The sequence below is a fragment of the Ambystoma mexicanum genome, chromosome 11 (assembly GCF_040938575.1).
Source record: "Ambystoma mexicanum isolate Mex_15411 chromosome 11, UKY_AmexF1_1, whole genome shotgun sequence".
In the NCBI taxonomy this organism is placed as follows: domain Eukaryota; kingdom Metazoa; phylum Chordata; class Amphibia; order Caudata; family Ambystomatidae; genus Ambystoma; species Ambystoma mexicanum.
The window spans coordinates 474,058,440-474,080,511 of record NC_090934.1 but is presented as its reverse complement, the minus strand read 5'-3'; the positions used below and the strand labels follow the sequence as shown (position 1 = coordinate 474,080,511).

The 22,072-nt window shown below is 45.7% G+C and overlaps 1 protein-coding gene across 2 annotated transcripts in view; it reads left to right on the top strand.

The window, feature by feature from the left end:
- Positions 1-22,072, top strand: part of EXT2 (exostosin glycosyltransferase 2) — a 1,411,400-nt gene that overhangs the window by 991,514 nt on the left and 397,814 nt on the right. For both annotated transcript variants that reach the window (XM_069623317.1, XM_069623316.1), the window contains exon 9: positions 4,986-5,175. In XM_069623317.1, coding sequence (XP_069479418.1) covers positions 4,986-5,175 — 190 coding nt within the window. The remainder of the gene's footprint in view (positions 1-4,985; positions 5,176-22,072) is intronic.

The window sequence follows — 22,072 nt, the reverse complement described above, 5'->3', positions numbered from 1 at the left end:
TCTGTTAGGGTCCGTAATGCAGGATTTGAAATAGCGATTCAATGAGCAGAAGTTATAAACAGCTTCTGGTGGTCAAGAATCGCCAAGTAGGCAAAACCTACCACTGGAGAACCAGACGCAAGTACACCGGGCACTGCAAATCGAACCTCGACGTGAGATTTCCACTTGAACTTTTTGTCCATTTATGATCTATTATTTTTAGATATGCCCTAATTCTTTTTCATTTGCATTCTCAAACACTTGCAATTAATGTCACATAAGCGTGTTTTAAGTCACCAGTTGGTCTGGGGAGTCAAAGGTAGCTCCTGGTAACTGTTGATTTTAAGCTAGCCAGGCTCTCATAGGATAGGAGCAGGAGCTCAATAGCTCCCAGCAATTTGAAACCCTGAAATGCCACACAGTGCATTCATGCAGGTCACTTTATGGTGTTCGCACAGCATTATTTCTTGTTAGGCCAGTGCAACAATCTACCTCTGATTACAGTGCCTTGTGAGGCTCTCAGCGTACATGCGCCGGTTGGCTGACTGTTTAGAGTTATGCTAGCACCATATTTTTCAAAACAAATAATCGAAGTTAGAAATCCTAAATCAACTCATGCAATCAGGGCATCATGCATGCAAAAAATTGCCTACACTGAACACCCCTCTAGTGCACTGCCTGGATACAAGTTCTTTTGAATATAGTAACCTGTTAAATCTTCAGGTGGGCACTCAATCAAAACAGATCAGATTAACATTCAAAAGAAGACAAAACATATAACACATTTCTTGATTTTCTGAACTAAACTTAGATAAAAATGGCCTAGTTGACCGGTAGTTCCCTCGGCTCACGGGCATTCCCTCCAGTCAGTTCCCCAAATAGACCAAAGCTATCTCACATGTTCGGATGGCTCCTCGAGAAGTCTCAGAATGGCCCATCTGCAGTCATGAGTGCTGGTTCTGGTCAGTGGATCTTAGTCACAGCACCATAATTGTCACATAAATTCAACACAGACATCAGTTTGGATCAGGTCACATTCAGAGACTTTTTATTGCACAGTGCTATTGGAGACAATGTTAAATTAACAGAGTGTGACCCGTGTAACAAAGAGATTGCCCGCTTGCAATTCAACACGCCTCTATACATTTCTGATTACATAATAGTCAATACAGAATACTTGGGTATTTCTAATGAATGAGGATATTTCTTAATTTTTTTAAATCCCTGAATTAGAAAATTGCATTTTGTACATAGTAGTCACATATCTTGCAAGTGCTGCATTTAAAGAGACTTCTTTTGGAATTATCTGGTCATGTAAGTATTTGCCATAATGTGTTCAGTCAGATGACCGGGAATAATGCTTTTGGAAATTGTGATTTAATAAATTGGAATTTCATGGCGGTAATGAGTAAAATTGGATAAAGTTTAATGTTGGTTTGCTTTTGCGTTGTTTCTGTAATAAGATTTTCTTTCCGTTGATTGGTTTTGTTCAGAACATATTTTATGATGACAGTTTCATATCCACTGTATTAAAATCTTTCAAATGGTACTTGAAGTCATGAGGCTTGCTGCAGGTTCCTTTGAGTCCTGAGGCATTCGCGTATTCTTGATGAGTTATCGAGAGTCACTACTACTGGCAGATCCTTTTTCTATGTAAAGTGATGTGTATTTAAATACCTTTTTAAAAGGTATTTCAAGATCCAAGAAGATGGTCTTTGTGGAACTTTATTGAATGTGAAGGTGTATGTTATACCTGTTGGTGCTAAAATACAAGTGATAATTAGAAAGGGAATTATGATCTTGTGGCAGAATGCCACCGATGTTGTGCAATCCTGAGCTGCTTTGATTTTTGGTATGCAAAATGATGCTGCTTTTCTCACTAAGAAAGTGAGCTCTGTTAAAAAAGCCCTCACTTTCCAAATGCTTTATGCTAAAAGTATAGTTCACGTGTGTACTTTGTTGTGCCATTTGAACTGACACCAGCATCTGCAATGTGTTAGGGCAGCATGGCAGATATCGAGCTAAATGTCCCTTACTGAAACAGCTTTCTCAGTCAAGTTAATTACAACAGCCATAGGCTGGCTTTAACAGTGGGCACCCATGATTCAAACTGTGTAACTTACTATCATCATGCCCTGGTTACAGTCCTTTGATTAACTATGAAACGATAGGGTTCGACATTGCTGGGAGCTTTTTAGCTCCTGCTTCTAGCTTAGGAGAGCCCGGTTAGCTTGAAACCAGCCGCTACCAGGAGCTGCTCCTCAGGCCAACAGGCGCCTTACAAAGCTAGATATGTGTTATTAACCGAGTATTTGAGAATGTTAATAAAGAAGAATTAGGGTACATCTAGTACACATTTACACATAAAGAATCATACGTAATGTGCAAAAAGTTAAAGTTAGTCTCTCCGGTAGATGTTTTTGCAGTGCGCCCTGCACTTACTCCTGGTCCCCAGCTGTAACCTCTACCCCCTGAATTTCAAACCTTGAACTACAGTGGCATTTATGGAAATAGTTAAAGCTGCCAAACCACAATCAATTTTATTATGTCCACTTTGTTTCCACTGACCTGCATCTGCAAGGCCATTTGTGTAAAAAAATGCATTTATTGCAGCATTTTCGCCTGATTAAGAATGGCACAATAAATGCTATATATGCTGCAAAACATGAATTTTTTATGTCGCAAAATATTTCATGCCGCAATATCCTGGAGGGTCTGAAATTAGTGCCAGGCCTTTCAGTTTTACTCACTCCAGGTGGTGAGTCATGCCCAGGAAGCTTTATCCTCCGGGAAGGCTCGACACCTTCCTGGGGGAGCAGAACATACCTCCTCCAGGGCTGGGACGTTGGACAGGATCTTCAAAGGGACCTTTGCAACACAATAAGGAAGTCCCTCCAGGGAGATAATTTGATCTCAGACAGACAGAAGGTGGAGGTGGATAGTACAGTGTAGCTAGGGAGTGGGCGTATACACAGGAGACATGGTCAGCCATCTTGACTATGCCTGGGCCACGCTTCATTCCAGAGACCCCCCCACCCCACAACTTAGGCAACGCACTCTACGATCCGACATCTCCAGGAATAACGTTTGTTACAACAGCAAGGATTGGCACCGTTATTGAATGCTTGGAAAGGACAAATCCGCTTAGGCAAAATGGCTATATAAGGTGGTGAGACCGCCTTTCTTTGAATTTGCTGTGAATCTTCTTCATAGAACCATCTTCTTGAAGCTTCTTAAAAGATTCCTCTGGAGCCTTGTTTTGGTAAAGAGTGCCCAAATTCACCATCCGTTGGGGTGAAGATGAGGACTTCCAAGGTGAGTGCAGATTCTAGCCCTAACAGCTGAAGTGACCTGCTGTTGAAAAAACCTGACTTCTGATGGGCACTTGTACTTAGGACCCTGCCTGCTGAACTAGCAGGCCCTGCAAGTGTCCCTTGCAACCTTCCTCGCTGAGAAGGGCAGAAGATGGACATACCTTTCCTCAGAAATCCAGTGATGAGTCTTACAGCTAACCAAAGACCAAACCAAGCTACCTTTAGCGCTCTGCAATTTCGAGCTGATGCAAGTACTTCAAATGCCTTTAAGCTGCTGTAAAAACCCAACAGAGTTGCCTTTGACACTCTACACTTGGGACCGTTTTGAGCACCCATCAAGCTACGGTAATCCATAACATCACCTTCCTAGCCTAAGCTTCTTTGAGTCTTAAGCAGTTGTCAAACCCCATCGTGTCGTTGAACCCAGTCAAGCCAGATTACTGCCTTGCTGCATAAGACCTGTCAAGCCTTTGAACCACGCAGATTCGAACATTACCTGCCTGTCCCAAGCTACTTCAAGCTGAGTGTTGTTAGCAGTTGTTAAATCACACTAAAGTTGCTGAATTCTGTCAAACCAGTGCGACAACTTGAACCCGATTTGGCGCACTAGAAAGCACCCAGAAACCTGACTTGCCGCTGTGAACTTCTCGAAAGGAGACAGAAGGTGTAGAGTAATGTTTCTGTCCCCCTGCCCTAATGACATTTAAACCCCATTTTATACTTTAAAGAAATATTCTTCAGCTTGTTAAACTTTTTTGCTAAAGTGTTTATCTGCAGACTGCTCTTCAATACACAGAGGGCTTCTATATCCCAAAGTCTGCATTCACCCTTTGTTTCCTTATGTAGTTTTAGTGTTGTTCATAGTTGACACTTTAAGTTTAATTCCATTCTTATTTTTATAGAACCTTGATTTGACATTTCTCTTAATATGGGACTTAACATACTATAGTTGTGTTGGATGTTTCCATGCAGGCTCACACCCTCTTTAAGAGCATAGACTGCCATCTCTCCATGCTAACATAAAAAGGCGAAGAAGATTTACCATTCATAATGTGCCTGTTTCACCGTTATGATTGAGATCACTGTTGTTCTAGTAGCAGTTGGAGACAGAGTAGGAGTTTTCAAACACTCATCTTTGTACTCTTGCAGGGCAATAGTTATCTTGTCACAGATATCCATTCTAGAACAGGATGATACCCCCTTTTTGTGCATTGAAGGCTGGCTGGTTCCAGCCATTGTCACTGGTCAAGTGCTCCATACGCAGACTGGCATAACATGGGGCACACTTTACCCCATCACCATCCCCTGGACTTGGTACCATATTTTGGAGTGCAAACATAAAATTGTGAAGAGTAAATGATATCCTCTTCAGAATCCTAATGTTTGTTTCATGTATGATACCATCTACGTCTTTAAAATGTTGTTTATGTGACACATTTCAGCAGCACATGACATTGAAGGGTAACAGTGTTTTGCTTTTACGAAGTTGTTCATAACCTAAATACTCATACTATGCATGCACACAAACACACACCCACACACACTCTTATTTCACGTGTTTATGGTCCTGGTTTATTTCTGGTGTGTAGCTCGCTCAAGGTGCCCTTGGGTCACATTTAGTGCCTGTTATAGCTGCTTTCAACATTTAAGAACATATAGTAATTTACAGAATGGTTTTGCTTTCCCTTATAGAAATGGAGCAGCGTGAGCAACCCACTCTTCCTCCCTCTGATCCCACCCCAAAGCCAGGGGTTTACTGCTGTTGTCCTCACTTATGACCGGGTGGAGAGTCTCTTCAGGGTAATAACAGAGGTGTCAAAAGTTCCCAGCCTCTCGAAGCTGCTGGTGGTGTGGAATAACCAGAACAAAAATCCCCCTGAAGGTAAGAGTTTGGCGGTGGGGTGGGAGTTGGGAGAGCCTTTTTCTCAGTCAGGCAAAGGTCCATGATATCAGTGTTACTGTAGGGATAAATTATTCAGTCATGCCCAACACATTAGTGTAACATTAAGGTTAAAGCCAGACGTGATCAGCATTAATTGAGCTATAATTACTCATTTGGTGGGCTATACAGCATGGCAACGTCCGTCTCCTAGGTCAATAGGCCCTTGTTTTGCTTGGGCCTCTAACGCGGGCAGTGGTTTGTTACGACCCAGTATGGCCTGGCTATTTGTGCCCCAAGCTAAAGATTGGTGGGCTAAGGCTCTATACTTTGACTGACTTCAACTTAGATTGTAGCCATGGAAATGGGGAGCAGTGCTGCATGTGGAGCCCCTTTTCCAGTTCGATGGTAGGCCAGGACGGAGCAGGAGAGGCATGTGGAAGCAGAGTCGAGGTGGCAGAAGACGTTGAGGCAACAGACGACTAAGAGGATAAAGTAAGGAGGAGGATTGGTTGGAATTGTGAGGGGAGTGAGATACCAGGTGCCAGAGGTAGGGCTAGAGGCAAACACACAGGCAGAGGGGGCAAGTCTGAGCAGCTCTCGCAATATTTCAACTGTGGGCTCTCAACAGCCTGGGTTCGGTGAAACCTGATTGTCTGCCGAACCCACACAGAGTGCTGATATAGGGCATGCCGAAATTGGTGTAGCCCCTCTATGAGAACAAACACATCCAAATAACCTACTCCTTGGGATGATTCCCACTCAGGAGGGTGTACAACCACACATGTTTCTGCCTTGCTGGTGCTCTTATTCAGAGGTTAATTGCTTAGCATTTTGGTGCTGCACTGTCCTTGTCTGTGCGACCAGACTGATATGCAAATGGACATTTCTCCTCTGGTAAGGTACAGTTGTCCAAAACGTGATTATAGACCCTCCTGATTGGGCACCTTCCAACAGAACAGGCTATTTAACTGTGTTTGTCCTCTAGGGATCACATTTCTGGCTTAGGCTAATATAGAGTCAATGTCAGTCATTTGCTCATAGTATCTGCATTTCTATTTCATTAATGTCTGTGGTGCTCACATCATCCGTGTTGCTCTGGGTGAAGTGCAACCTTTGCCAAAGCATCCCTGTTATTTAAAACACTGTGATGTACATGATCAGAACGCCAATGTTTCTTTAAGTCATGATCTTGGTATGTCTTATGAAGACGTTTGTTAGATATGGGTTAGCAGAGTCATTGTTACTAAAGGGTTTTTGTATGAGATATTCTACTACATTAATATCTCAGGTAGTCATATCAGAGTTAAGTTACAATGGTGATTTCTGTGGGCCGCACCAGGGGTAACTGCCTGCCGCTCATGTTTCTATGCCCAAGTGAAGCAAGGACCTTTAAAGTGGGTGGTAGTTTGTTGCCTCCACCCCTGCTCCCCACCGTATGGCTTAATGAATGCAACATTAAAGCTATTAAGCAGTGCTGGGTAATGATTGGGGTGCTAAAGGCTGATATTTGTCAAATATAAGCCCGCTTAAAGCATGTGACCCATTGTATATTCTTTATAAATATGGTTTGTTTGGTCAGGCTCATATTTTTGCAGTGTTGTTTAGTCTTATTTCAGAATAGTATGACATTTTCCAGGGCAGTTGTTGCCTTGTTCTAGGGTAGAGTCCACTCATTTTCATGTCCCAGAATAATGGTAGGTTAGGCACATGTTGGGATGAGAGGGGGATTTGGCCTTAGATTTACCAGAGTAACAAGCTTCAATGTCCTTAATTTATGTCTACATCTGTTGTATATTTTCAACAAATGTCCATCTCTTTTCTTTGAGTAAAAATAAAAGTTTTAAAGCCACCAAACCAACCTTATGAACTGGAAGGTTGTTAGTCTTCTCTCTAGTTCCCAGTACAAAGAGATTGTGTTTAGTCTTTTAAGAGTAGTGCTGTTAGAACACCCTCTTTTCCAGAGGATGGGTAATATGTCTGCAGAGGTTAACCATGGCTGTTACTTTCTTCGTTCATCTGTGCCCGAGCAGTCTGAGCCCAAACTCTATAGAAGAACAACACGTATAGTAGGACACTATTTACAAAGAGAATAACCATCTCCTGAGGTTGTTTAGAAAAGTAATAACTATTTACTTACAAAAGAGAAGACATAAGGAGTAAAAGTGAGCATCCTAGAGGGAAATTATCATTCTGTAAACCTGACCGAAAAATTCTCACAGCAAAGAAGGGTGTACAGCAATGGTGGAGTTACAGCTGACCTTGGAAAGGAGTTACTGTGGTTGGGGGACTTTTCTTTACCCTTGGTCTGTCTCTTAGCTTCTCATGTTTCTTCAAAGGACTATGCATTGCGGGTATGAACATCTTTGTACCCTGCCTCATTTCAGTCCAACGGGTTGTGGTTGCTGGAAATGTGGCAGTGTGAAAACTAACTTTGGTGAGGTTTCTGAACCTTTTGTACAAAGAGATCAAGCTGCTTTTTGTTCTCGGAGGATATGGGTACTTGTGGTTTTCCAATGTCCCTCGTTGATTCTTTGAGGATTCTGCTGAAAGTTTTCAGTCTTCTTTGAGGGTGAATGTCGTGGATTGTGAAACGCAGCACACAGAAACCATTCAGAACAGGATCACTGCTCCTTTGGTACGTGCAGATCTCCTGGACCAGGGGCAGCAGTTGCCAGTCTTGGAGGTGCTGCCCTGGTGATTGGCTGTCTTCCCTTGAGGTGCACAGGTGTGATGGTAGTTCAGTGTGGATAGATTTGCTAGCACTGTTTTTTGATGTCACTAATGGAAACTGAGATTAGTTCGGGTGGAGCTGGTCACATCTGGGTATGCAGGCAGAGCAACCGGCATTACCTTGCAGTACTCTACAGCCAGAGGCTGGACTACTTAATGCTTTGTAGTCCCAGTGCTATGTTGTTGTCACTCTTGCCAGAACGTCTCCTCCCCCTTATGGTACTTAAGGTTGTTTGGATTTATTTATTTAATATATTTCTAAAGTGCTGGGACAGAGTCCTTAGGCATAGAAGTGCTGAGACAAAGAACAAACACACAAAGAACAGATAAGCGAATCAAGCAGCAGAATCGTAAATTCAAGAGGGCAGTCATTATTCAAAATGAATGGTCTTCAGCCTAAGTTTAAAGGTTGTTAAGGAAGGGCATGATCTGAGGTCAGGAGGCAGAGCGTCCCACAGGCGCAGGGCTGCCAAGAGGAAACACCCATCTGACACAAGAGACATTTTGCCTTAGGAGTTTGCAGGAGGCATGAGTTGTTTGACCTCAACGTATACCTGATATGGAGCCAGGAAAGCTGGTTAGAAAGATAAACTGGACATTTCCCATAAGGATAGGTTTGGGTAATACACGAAGTACTAAATGTAATCCGCAACCAAGACCTCCTCGCCACCTTAACATGATCGGTTTTCCGAAGAGCCTTGACCACCCAAACTACACTATTTTGTACCACCTGTAAGCTATTTATTTCACCTCTTCTTATGCCCTGGAGCAGGCTAGAGCAATAATTGAGGTGAGCTCCAATGGTGGCGCAAGCTAGAGTCGAATGAGTCAAGGAAAAGCCTGATTTGAGCCAGTGGCTTGATATAATAGGAGGTACTTGATACAAGACTACCAATGTAAGCTTTCATAGTAAGCTCTTGATCAAGAACTTCTCCCAACGTCTTGACTTTAGGAAGGGTCGCCAAAGTACAGTCTGCAATTTGGAAAGAATGCTGGGCAATATACAAGTTACGTAGTCTGGGTGCAGTGTCGACAGTCAAATTCTCGATTTTGGCATTGTTAAGTGCCAGCCCGTTGCGCAGCATCCACATACGAATGTGGTTGTAGATTCTGTTAATGGTCATGGTGTCCCGAGTATGATTGCCTGCGATTAGTAGGTGGCACTGCGTTTCATCTGCATAGTTGGCATACATTATGCCTTCTGAATGGCACAACTTGAAAAGAGGCGAGTTGAAAATGTTAAACAGAGTTGGGGACACACTATACCCTATGGTACACCACACAATAGCACATAACCATCCACCATGGTGTCCTCATGATGAACTTTAGCCATCCGGTTAGTCAGAAATGAGTGCATGAACTGTATTCTTGCAATGTAACCACCATGATCGAATGATCTACCACATAAAATACTGCATTAGGGTCCAAAAGCATCAGAAGCTCAGAGTTTCCCTTATCACAGTACTGCAGGATGTTAGTTTTAAGATCCAAAAAGGTGGACTCAGTACGGTGAGTGCTTCTAAAACCTGATTGCTTTGGACATAGGATGTTGTGTAAACTTAGGAACTCTTGGATTTAACAATGGGCAGTTTTGTCCAGAATCTTCAGAAGAAATGGAGTGTTTGTGATGGGGCGATAGTTGCCCGCTAGGTTAGGATCCAGGGTAGATTTTTTAAGAGGGGAGAAATCCAAGCCTGTTTTATCTCTACTGGCACACATCTCTATTGAAAGGAAGCATTGACAAATTTGGTGATGGGGGGCACAGGATTTAACAATGGAGGTAGGGCAAACATCACCTATGCAGTTAGTTGGTTTGATTCTCTCTAGGATACCACCACCTCCCTGAACTTGAACTGAGGCAAAGAGGCGACTGATCTTCTGCACTTGCCCGGAAGGCAGCTACCCTTCAAGCACCCTAAATTGGCTGTAATGTCACCCTTGATTTTCTCGATTTTGTGTAGCATTGCATTCTGAATGGAAGTACACCAGTTGGCATCTTTCACAATTGTGGGAATGAGAGAGGGTGGGGTGTTCCAACTCTCCTAAGGTTTTGAATAATTCCCTATAATTCTTTTGTAAGGAGATGATTTTTTTGCTATGCAGATGGCGGTTTTATATGCCTTTGCTGCAAACTCATAGTTTAATTTGTTTTCTGGGGACATGGTCTTTTTCAAGATCCGTAGAGCTCTATTTTGGATGTTTTAATTTCTGGATTTCAAGAGTGAACCATGTTTTAGATGGTTTTAATTTCACCAGCCTATATTTCTTCAGTGCAAGGCTATTTGCGGCTAGGGAGATCATGTCATTGTATACCGCAGCCAACTTAGTGGCTAAGGTATAGTTTGCAAGATTGTCAGGGATGGGGGTAAAGAAGGGTAGCTTGGAGGACAGGGTGAGTTTCCACAAGTTACGACACATCACTTTTGACGGGGTCCTCTGGGTTTCCCATGGAGGTGTATTCCAGGGAAGGTGGAATTGAATAAGGTAATGGTCAGACCAAGGACATGGATCAATTTCCACCTATCATTACCCTGTGAGAGGCCATACAGTTCAAGATCCTGCCGCCTGAATGTGTGGCTTGCTTAACATGCTGTTGAAAAAAATCAACCCCCTCCGCCCCCAATGTAGCTGCACAGCTTTAGCAAGAGAAATTGAGGTGACGTCCATGCCCATATTAAGATCTCCCATAATCATCTTAGATTGAGGTTTAAGAGAAGAGGAGATGCAATCACATACGTTGGTTAAAAATGGGTGAGTATGTGTTTCCACCAAGTCTTTCCTTGGGGTTAATGCTGCTGACCGCTTGGTACAGGCCTCCAATACTGGGCTTTCTCTTTTGAGAGCTTGGTTCCACTGGTCTGGTCAGTGGATGGTGCATGTTGACAACAGCAGGCTATGGCTCTTTTCATCAGGTGTCTCCTTTTGTGTACAATCCCTAGTCAAGTTGTCTTTTCCTAGCTTGCTTGTGGAAGGAAGTGGGCAATTTGAGGAAGTTCAACGCTGGAAGTAAGCTGTCCGATGATCTTGTGAATCTCCAGTGAAGTTCTTTAAAGTACTTGCACAGAGTATTGACTGATTATGGTGAGGCCAGGGTTCTGAATGTTATCAATGCCCCAATCACACTTGTGCCTTATTTTGCGTTTGAAGATCTTAACCTCTTGGGCCAAGTGTATTGCATCTAAATTATTGCAAACACACCACTGCTTCCTGGCTTGAATTAAATACTTTGGAGCATGGGAGCCAGATAGACTCTTTGAAGAGTCTTTGCTGCTAGGTTCTTGGAGAACGCTCTCATGAATTCTTCATGTAAAAACGCGGTCTGGTATTGCACTGCTCTCTAATCAACTCATCTCGGTACAGCAGTATCCCCAAAACTAGTAGAACTGCCACCAGCGAGAAAGTCTGCATTCAGCCAGTTTACAAAGGTACTTGCATATTTAAAAAGAAGTACTTTAACAGTGCAGCAGAAACCTAGTGCTTTTGAGGTACTCACCGGAATTTTCACTTTGTCGTGGGTGAGAGACTGAGCCAAAAGGTTGAGGGTCAACATCCTTTAACCTGGTAGCTAAACATAAAAAGAATTAAAGGAATGCTGCAAGCTACTTGCAGTTTAAAAGGCTCTATCTACTATGCAGGAAGTTGCATTGAGCTGCACATTTACCTTTCATACTGCACACTTCCTCCTGACAAATAGACAGAGTAGTCTTTTCTGATGAACATAGCCCTCAGCACTTGGCAGTGCTGCTTCCCTGGCCTTAGCTGCGTTCGTCTCCTCGTGGCTCAGTCTGTTCCCGCCACTAATCCAGCGCTCAAGTGCTTGCTGCCTATTAAATCCCAGAAGTTGGGGAGGATTAGTGGTCGGAATGAGTTTAAAGTCAGTAATGTGCCTCACAGTCACTGATAAGGTCTCGATTTGCTGCCCCCCCCCTCCAGGCCAGCGTGTGTCTGCTTTTATGGGCACTTTTGTTTTAATTGGTGATTGTGAGAGGGTATGAGGAAAGAGTTCTGAGGGACTATGAACTCAGAAAAAGGATATTGTAGGGTGGAAGAATATGATGTGTAGGGGGCGAGTTGGTTTTTAAGATTGCATTGGTGCCCGGTGTAAGTGCCGGTGTGAGCAAGCCACAACCTCTTAACCGTGGAGGTGGAGAACATGGATACCTTTTTTTATATGGAAAATAGTTAAATATATGACTTATCTGGTGGATAATGCAGATAATGTGTTTGCTAGGCACCTCAAGGTTTAGAATATTGTTGGTTAAGTGATTGCCATCATACTCTGAGATCTTCCAACAGTCTTGCACCCATGAAAAGGGCCAGTGGGGCTGGGTTACAGTGTGTAGCGTTGCCTGGTTAGATTGATTTTAGAGTTACTCGGCCGTTCAGACTTTTCAAAGGTGCCACGTGTTGGGGAACTCTTGAATTCCCAGTAGTCTGGGCACTTTCCGGATTGCTATCTAATAGGTTATTGTCAACTCTTGCTGTCATACCTAGTTATAAAGCAAATGCAGAGCAAGTGGATGAAATAGTTCCAAAGTGCATGTAGTTTTTATATTAACAAGGGTTTTTGTAATATTGAAACATACATATGCCAACATTCCAAAATAACCAATACGGAGATTTTGCTGAAAAGACAGTAACATGTTTTTATCCCTTGTCAAACACAATGAGGGAAATTGAGAGAGAATTACAGTTAGGACCTACCAAGCATTTTGCTTGAGGTGCAAAGTCTTTCATATTAGTAATATCCTACCATGATATCAGGTTTTTATATACCATGTCATGTCATATTTCTTCTGCTGCCAAGTTTAATGGTGTTCCAAGGCACACACTTAACTATTGAGTTATCCATCCAAGGCTATGTTATGGCAGATTTGTCATTTTGGGGGGAAATTAATAACTGTTACAATGCTTCAATCCCTTCCAACCCTGGTAGTAGGTCTGGCAGTTTCTCTCTTGATGTGCTTTTCATGAAACAAGATGGCTGCATGCATAAAAAATGTTGGTATCACTAATATTGTGTTTAAAGCAGGAGTGTCTCGTTCTCCAGCTTTGGATATTTCATAGATTCACATGCTGCGAATATTCCCCATCGTCATGCTGGGAATCCTCTGTAACATAAAGCAGTTTAAACTGAAACATTGTCACTTTGTGCTGTAGTATAGTCACTTTTGGGTCATAGTGCCCACAGCCAATAGGAACATCTCCCTTAGCTCGTCCCATGTAGGCCATCTTCAGAATTTTTTACTACACTTTCGTGTTGGGAGTCCGCATAAATCTCTCTATACTTATACCTGTTATGAATTATATCTATATCAAAGCTTTAATGAAACAACTGCCGACCACCGTCGCAAAAGGTCACTGTGTGGAGCCCGATGACCGGTTCCCGGCAAAGAAATACTGTAGGATTTCATAGTCTGTGACTTTGGCCTACCTCGTGGCTGACACCAGATGGAAGAACCTTTTTAAGGCCTGTGCCCACAGTCGCCTGAAAAACATGTACATCAAGGATCTTTGCAACAATTCTGTATTGCCTGCATCCGCATCATGTTCTACAAGAATGCAAGATTTGCCAATCATTTTCCAATAAGACTCGACGAGGCCGGTGGGGCCTCTGACTCCGTTTCTGTATGGAGCCATGCCTCACTTCGGCAGGGTAGGATGGCCCAGCGAACCCTCTCCAGTAAGAGGTCTAGGTCGCACAAAGAGCCCTCCACCTGCAAAAAGAAGCACAGAGAGATGTCGGCGACAAGCCAAAATTGTCGCATGAAAGAGCGGACCGATCCTCTACGTCAAAGGTCAGTGCCTCAGCTGTTCCTAAAGATAAGGGCACGCCAGCCTCTTTTCCCCGCTGAGTGGACCCAAGACCATCCACAAATACCAAAATGTCTCCGCTATCAAAAGCTGTTATACAGTCCTCCTTGTCAACAGTCGATGGCCGTCTTCAACACCGTGAACGACCAAGTCCTCCTCAACTTTGTTGATGCCAAAACCAACTACCCCGTCAACGAGTTCTCCGTCGATGAGGAAATCGGCGACGGCCATGCCGAGCAAACATGGTACAGCCCTGTTGATGACTGAAGTGACGACGATGCTGTCAGCGCCGTTGACGACAAATCAGGCGACTGCACCAAAGGTGGTCACAACCATCGCACCGTCGACTCCTGCTGCCTCATCGTCTACCACTACTGATACTTTGTCTGCGCTGGCAGCGCTCCCACACCCCTCATATCCCATTGTAGAGTTTGGGTTTGCCGACACAGCCAGCAATAGTGGTCGAACCAAGCTGTCTTCCTCAGATGAATGGGATGAGGAGGCTATGTCCCCCCTAATTCCTTGATTCTCCACAGGAACCTGCCAGACCACCATCACGTCTTGCCTCACCAGTCAAGGGGCCAAGTCCGGGCTAGCACACCAGCAAAAGCAGCGTGGGAAGGCAAGCCTTATAAGACTACCAGTTTTGCTACCATGTCATCCAACCCCATCAGGGGGCAATTTGCCGATTTTGCAGCCAAACCCCATCGAGGGACATCTTTCTAGACATCCTATCCACCCTCACTAGGCTGGTGTCCACATTGCAACAAAGGCTGCCAGACCAGTCACCGGCCCCAGAGCCGCGACACCAGTGCTCTGGATGAACCCCTGGCACTTCACATCCCACCAGGGAGGAGGACATTTCACAGCCCTCCAGGGAGGACAGACGCCTGACAAGGCCTCTACAATTGTCTGACACAGGGGAAGACAACGATCCAGAACAGCAAGGGGATGTGGCTTCCACTCACACATCTCTTACTGATGAATTTGATGATTTTTTCCCAGCTGATGACGAGCCGGATGAGGCCCCCGCTAGAAATTCTCTACCAGACGAAGTGGGCTCATTCTATGCTCTCACAGAAAGGGCTTCAAAGATGTTTGGCCTGGCCCCAAAGGAGTATCGCAAGGAAAGCCTCTTATACCAGTGCAGAGAACATCAGAGGAAGTCCATAATTTCCATTCCGCTCCTGGATTATATCTGGGAGGACGGCCTTGTTACCATGGCACATCACTCTACATCGTCAGCGAAAAAGGACAGTTTTGACAAAAAATACCGGGCCCCTGGGACCGCTCCCTTCTGTCTCCGCACACAGCCGACTCCGGACTCTGTGGTCTCCACAGCTGCCAGAAAAAGATTTGCGAATCCTTCATCCTGCTCAGTCCCTCCAGACAAAGAAGGCAAATGCCTGGATGCCTTCGACAAGAAAGTCATAGCAACTTACAGCCAATACCATCAAGGCTGCGAATGCATTGGCCTTTCTCGCAAGGCACAATTGCGAGCTATGTTACAATGGGGCCCAATCCTTGAATTTTTGCTGGACGACACAAAGCAAGAGGCAATGGACATATTCCACGAGGGTGAGTTTGTGTCAGAGCATGCCATCTTGGTGTCGGTGGACATCGCCAAGACAGGATTCTGCCAACTGGGAAATGGAGCAGTGCATCGCCGACGGGGCTGGCTCAATTCGACAGATTTTAGACCAAAGGTGCAAGCTAAAGTTGTCGACATGCTATTCGACGGCATTGATCGTATTGGAAAGATGGTCGACGAGACCTTACTATCTATCAAGACAGACACTGACACTGATCGCTCCTTGGGCATGCTGCAACAGTGGCATCCATCCTTTCGCCCAGGAAAGGGACCCTTTAAGCGGGATTTTATGGGACAACAGTCCTAATTGCCAGTGCTCTTCCTCTTACAAGACGCCGGCATATCCATCTGGTGATCAATATAAAAGGAAGTCGCAGTCATATAGAGGTACACAGTGCTGCCGTGGCTCCTCCCAGTGCAGGGGCCAGTCTGGAAAAGCAAACGTGATCCGGCCAGGGCCGAACTCTCCCATTTCAACACTCCAGTGGGAGGAAGGATATCGCAATTCGTCAGGGAATGGAAGACCATCCGATGAATGGGTGCTCTCCCTTCTTCAGCAGGGCCGCTCATTGGAGTTCGTGAACATTCCTCTGGATATTCCACCCGTAAGCAAACTGGAAACGTTACACCATCTCCTGCAAGGGGTACAGGCATTGCTGGCTAAGGTGGCAGTGGAAAAGGTGCCAAAGACAGTACTATCATCAAAAGTCTACTTGCGCTACTTCCTGGTAAGGAAAAATACAGACGCAGCAAATTGGGTGGTTTGAGGTAAGTACAAATGTTGTGTATAGTGACATTACAGCAGGTCGTGTCTCAACTACAGCAGGGAGACTATCTGGCCTCTCTCGACCTCGAGGACTCCTACTTCCACATCCCTATTCGCCACTCACACCAACGCTACCTTCGGTTCATTGTGGCTGGGGTACACAAACCAATTTAAGGCTTCACGCTTCGGCGTTTGCTTAGTCCAGCAGGTCTTTACCAAATGCCTCGCTCCAGTGGTAGCGCACCTGCGTTGGAGGGGCATCCACATCTACCCATACTTCGACTGGTTATTTAGGGGCCCGTCCTACTCAGAGTTTTGATCAATTTCCTGAAGTCGTGCTGGAGTCCAGCAAGACAGGCACTCTACCTGTACCTGGGATCCAAGCTCGACATGGTGTCCTGCACCACAAGACCATCAGACAAGCGGGTGTCCACACTCCTCGCCATATTGCATCACCTCACCGGAACTCAGATGACATCTGTCTGCAGTTAAAACTCGCTGTTGGGTATGATATTGTGGAGCAATCGTCTGATAACTCCACATGCGGCATCTGCAGGAACTCAAGGACGTTCCTTGGGTTCAAGTCTGGTAGTACTATGACGACCGTATCACTCTGACACAGGAGTTCAGACATAACCCTTCCGATGACCTGCCCACCAAGCTACTGTCACGACGGACGCTTCGCTGGAAGGCTGGAGAGCCCCTGTCAAGACCTCCACACAAAGGGTCTGTGGTTTCCAGATAAGAAGCTGTTCCACATCAATCTACTGGAACTGAGGGTGACTTTTCTTTATTGTCCCTCAAGTCTTTCCTTCCTTTGCTGGATGGAAAGGTGGAACTGGGTGCGGGGGACAAGGTCCCCACAACTGTCCAAGGAGGCTCAGACCCCCTGCTACTGGGCTTTGCAAGACCACATGGTCCTGATTTTTCCTCCACCTGCCGGGTGTCCACAACACCTTAGCAGACTCTCTCAGCGGGGAATTGCGCTCTCGCCTCGAGTGGGAGCTACGTGACAATCAACTTCACCTGTTGTTCCAGACTTTGGGTACACTGGAGATAGAGCTTTTTGCAACCTACTACAACAAACTGTGCAAGACCTTCGCCATTCCCCCCAATCCCGTTTGTAGCATGGGTTGTTAAAGTGAATTCTCATAAATGTGCCAATTCCTCCCACCTTAGAGCCCTCCAGCTCTTTTGCTAAACTTTGGGACTTTGAACCTTTTAATTCTGTTTGTTTTCTGCGTTTGTTTCTTTTGATTATGGATCTAACCAACTCCATAGGCATCATCTTTTCATTTGTCTCACACAGCACCCTCAGTGCAGTGGCACAGGGAAACCTTTTCAGGGTTTCCGAAGGTTTAAATACCTTCTCTGGGATAAACTACTGTTTCCCAAAGCAAGTAAAGTGAAATTGACTTTTACTAGTCGTTTAAATTCCTAGACCCAGCACACCCTATCTTACAATAGAGTGCTGGAGGGGTTACTTAGTATCCCCTATGTCTAGATACTCACGTAGCAGTCAAATGCTATCCTTTCCTCTCAGATTGGCTGGTGTCAGTGGTTTTACAACGAACTACCATGATTTTTCCCGACTGCGAACTGTTCGTAGTTGCGGTAGCGTTAAATCACGGGAGCCAAGACGGCGCCTGAGCCCCCTTGGTTCAAATAGGTCCCGGACTTCTTTTTTTACCATTTCTTTTTGGAAAGGTCCTTCTAGAGTTTGTCTCTGAGTGCCAAACTTAGTTTGGTCTCTTTGTTCATTCGCCTTTGGCAGGCTTCAGGAGTGAAGACTGCCACTGGCACCCGAGTGTCTGGGGTGGGCAGGAAGTGAGGGAGGTGCCCGAAACTCCCTGTGCTTAGTCTCCTAGGAGACCCAAATGCACTCTGCGGTGATTGGCTTGGAGTCGACCACTGGATGGAAAGAATCGAAGACGAGCTTGAAGAGGACAGCTGCTGCAACTCCTGGACCGTTGGTTTGCCCGGTGAAGCCCTTTTGACTGTTCAAGAGAAGTGCAAGAGTCCCCCGACGTGCTCCCTACTTGTCCCCACGACTGAGGCCCAGGAACAGCGAGATCTGCAGGAACTGCCAGTAACAGAAGTCATCAGCTGCCTCTTTTTCTTCATTGTAAGGTACTGTAAAACAAGACTGACAGTACTTACCTCTCACTGCGAAAGTGCCTGGAACTTTTGCAACTCACAGGCCTAATCAGCTTGTGACCCAACATATGATTCTTCTTGTTACAAACTACTTCTAAGAACTTGGGCAGATACTTTTTCCGTTTAACTGCCAGAACTGCTTTGTCCTATCCAAGACTTTAGCTCATTAACTTTGGCCTAGCCTATTGAATTGAATTGACTCTTCTGGTGAACCCAAAATATCTACACTGTCTAAGAATAATTGTAACCTTTCTATGTTCTAATAACCTTTGCCTTTTACTCCTTTTGAAAAGTATTCTGAATGCCAACATTAAGATATTCATGTCCCCAGCACCCTTGTTACTAAAGTTGCCTGCAATTGTAGGTTGTGTCTCTGGGCCATCCAAAAAAGGTCTTATCTGATTCAGAAACTTAGAGTGTACAGTATTGAAGTATATTTGTGTGTTTTTATATGATTGCCTCTTTCTATTGAATGTTTTGTAATTGAATTGTTAATAAATTAATAAGTATTTAACCAAGAAACCGTGAGTGTAACAGTTTATTTGAACACCTGTGATTGTAGACCTCTATGTAACATTCTTACTGCTCACATTTCCCCTCTTGAGATAAGCCTGGCTGCTCAGCACGCTACCAAAACTGTGTAGTACAGACTTATACCAAAGGTTGGTTTCCTTACACCTGTAGTCATAGTTGCTTGTAGTGTTCCCAGAGGGTACTGCATTAAAACTTTGCCTAACACTGGTGGCAGTGGTGGTATAAATTGTAGAGTTGTTACATTGAGAGTTCTGCTTTACTTATGTTCAAATAGTAACCTTCACAAGGCTAAGCTCCACTAGAAAATCAAAGGTAATATGCCAGATATGGATAACTTCAGACAGGAAGCCCTGATCATTATAACAGTATATCAACTGAAAGAAATGTGTAAGGACAGAAATCTCCCTGTTAAAGGAAAGAAAAATGAATTGATTGAAATATTGTTGAATCATCAAAGTCTGAGAAATAGGGCTCTCACCCCCTACTCACTTAGCAAATGTGGAAAATGATGAGGATGATAATGATGCTGAGTCTAACTCTAATGTTATTGAAGAGTCAGAAGAGTTGGAGGTGTCTCAGGATGAGCCCCTCTTTACTTCAACCAGCTCTTAGGCCTCAACCTTTAGCCAGTACTGAGTCCAGAATGTGTCTCTCTTGAAGAAATGAGACTTGAGTTAGCGTTCAAAAGGCTACAACTCCAGACTGGAAGTAAACGTCAAGAAATCATACTCGGAGAAATGGAAATGCAACATGCTCTTGAAATGAAGGAATTGTCTCTTGAAAAAGTTTCTATCCCAGAGTCTTCTAGGTCTTCTAGTCCTAAGGGACCTCGCATTGCTAAGGAAGCTGTGAGTATGTATGAGGTGAAACTTGATATTTTGGATTTGTTGGGTGCTTTTGAGTATAGCTATGGGATTCAGGGTTTCACAGGGAATCAATTGATTCCTTGGCTTTTGTGTAGGTTCCCCCAGGTTGCAACTGATGCTGTAATGGAGATGGGGGAACTTGAAAGATTGGAGTATGAAAATGTGAAGCTAGATTTGGCGAAAACTCCTTCCCAGTACCTTAAGAGGTTTAGGACCCTCAAAAAGACTGATGGTACCCCTGGGGGTACCTCTGTGTGTGAATATTTGAAGAACTTAGATGGTTGGGTTAAGGGTTACAGAGTTAACACTTTTGAAGGAATGACAAATCTGTTTTTATTGGAAGCTATTTTTGATGCCTGCTCTCCTGAGCTGTGACAGCATTTGGCTGACTCTAAAGAGATTGATCCCAAAAAGTTAGGAAGAGCAGCTGACTCTTGGGTGGCCAAACAGGGCCACTCATAAGGATTCTGGGGCCACTCACAAAAAGGATGAGGGGAAGCAGCACAAAGGTGAGAATAAAGATATCTCTAATTCCAACCAACCAGAAGAGGTCCCCAAACCACAGAAGGGTAGGGCCTCTGGGAAACCTGGTAGGTCTAGAGAATCCTCAGGTGCCCAACCGGAGGGAGGTCAGAAGAAACCCCCATTCCAGAGAGCATTTGGTAAATGCTATGTCTGTGGGTCTGTAGACCACTTGAAAGGAGATCCCAGATGCCAGGGTAAACCTGCAGGGGTCTTCCAAGATGGCCGCGATGGTGTGAACACCGCAGCCGTTGAGCTCCCGATCCTAGGGTATTTCTGTCTCCCCTTTTCTGGTGTGCATTGCCCTCCCCAGGCAATTTGAGCACGCGCCGAGCCCCCAACGCAGTGGAGACACAGGAGTTATCGGGCGGCTCCGACGTGGAGACCTATGCGGCGTTCCTTGTTGTGGGGGCGGCGCTCCCACGCTGCGCTGGCGGTCACCGGTGAGCATGGGGACGCGGTGGCGGGGATCAGTGGTGCGGCCTCGGGCGGCCCCTCTGAAGGTGCACCCCCCTCTGCGGCAGGGATCCTCCTACCCCTGGAGCACCTTCGGCGGACGGAGCGGCTCATTCCTCCCGGCCGTGGAGGGGGATCCTGACGGTGCTGGTGCTGCACGGGCACGGCTCTCTCCTGGGGGTGCGCGGGCCTTGCGACCGGGCCGCGCCGCTTCTGAAGAGGCGAGCGGACCAATCACCCCCCGGGACCTGGTGTGTGGCGGGGGGACCGCCATTTAAGCTGAGGACACCGCTCCCCGCGGAGCATTTGGAGGTATGAATGAAGGAGGGAGGAGTGGCCTGCACTCTTAATTTTCGTTTATATGGATTATCTCTTACCCAGCTAGGAGAGTCACTCGTTCTCCCGCACCGGATCTGGCATGCAGTGCGGCGTTGCTGTGTGAGTGGAATGGGCTATGGAGTGACCCCTCTTCAGTGAGATCTGCCCCTCGGTTTGAGGGTCCTTGGCCGGGACGGTGTAGCCACGGGTCCTGCAGAACCTGGAAGACGTGCAGACCTCTTGACTCCTGACGTGGTGATAGACTCAGGCCCATCTCCGGAGGGCCTCCAGTGATCTCCCTTTAGATTGGGGGTTGACCTTGCCTCTCTTCGGCTGGGCTGATGCCCACCTTCCGCTTAGCCAACCCTACGTGTCACGGAGGTCTCGTGGCGGTGAAAAGTGATTCATCAGTGATACCGGCGTCCGCCGGGGGATCCCCCCCTGCTCGGAGGAGCAATCACCCCACTTCGTGCCCACTCCGGGGAGGGGTGGGGGGGGATCGGCGCGGAGACAGTCTTTTTGTTGCATTTGCATTCGTTGCTGGTCTATTCCGGACTCTAAAACATTGGGCACGTCGCCAATAGCCATTGCCAGCATGTCTAAGAACAAACCCAAGGACACTCAATCCCTTCAAAGACCCATAAGGAAACTCCAGGAGAACGCTTTGACTAAGATATGGGCTAAGGATGTGGAGGAGACCCAGGAAATAACTTTCAAAGAATGGCTCGCTGGAGACTCACAGGTGGATCAAGACCCCCAAGACCAACCCGTCACACACACGACTTTGAAGCTCCTGCTCGCCGACATAGTGGATAAGATCACTGCTGCAGGCCAAAAGCAAATGGATGCCCTCAGGGAGGACCTGGCGGAGGGCATCCAAGAAATTAAGAGAGATATCAGTAAGATAGAGGAGAGGGTCGATACGAACGAGAGGGCGATTCAGGACTTAGCCGAGGATGCACGGAAGACAGACTCTCTGCTGGACTCATTGGCGATTGCCACGCACAACCTGGAACTTCAGGTAGAAGACTTAGAAAATAGGTCCAGGCGCTCGAATATTCGCATCAGGTCCCTCCCGCAGGACACTCAGGATCAGGACCTAGCGCAGGTGGTGAAGGGCATTTTTTGGACCTCCTGGAAGCG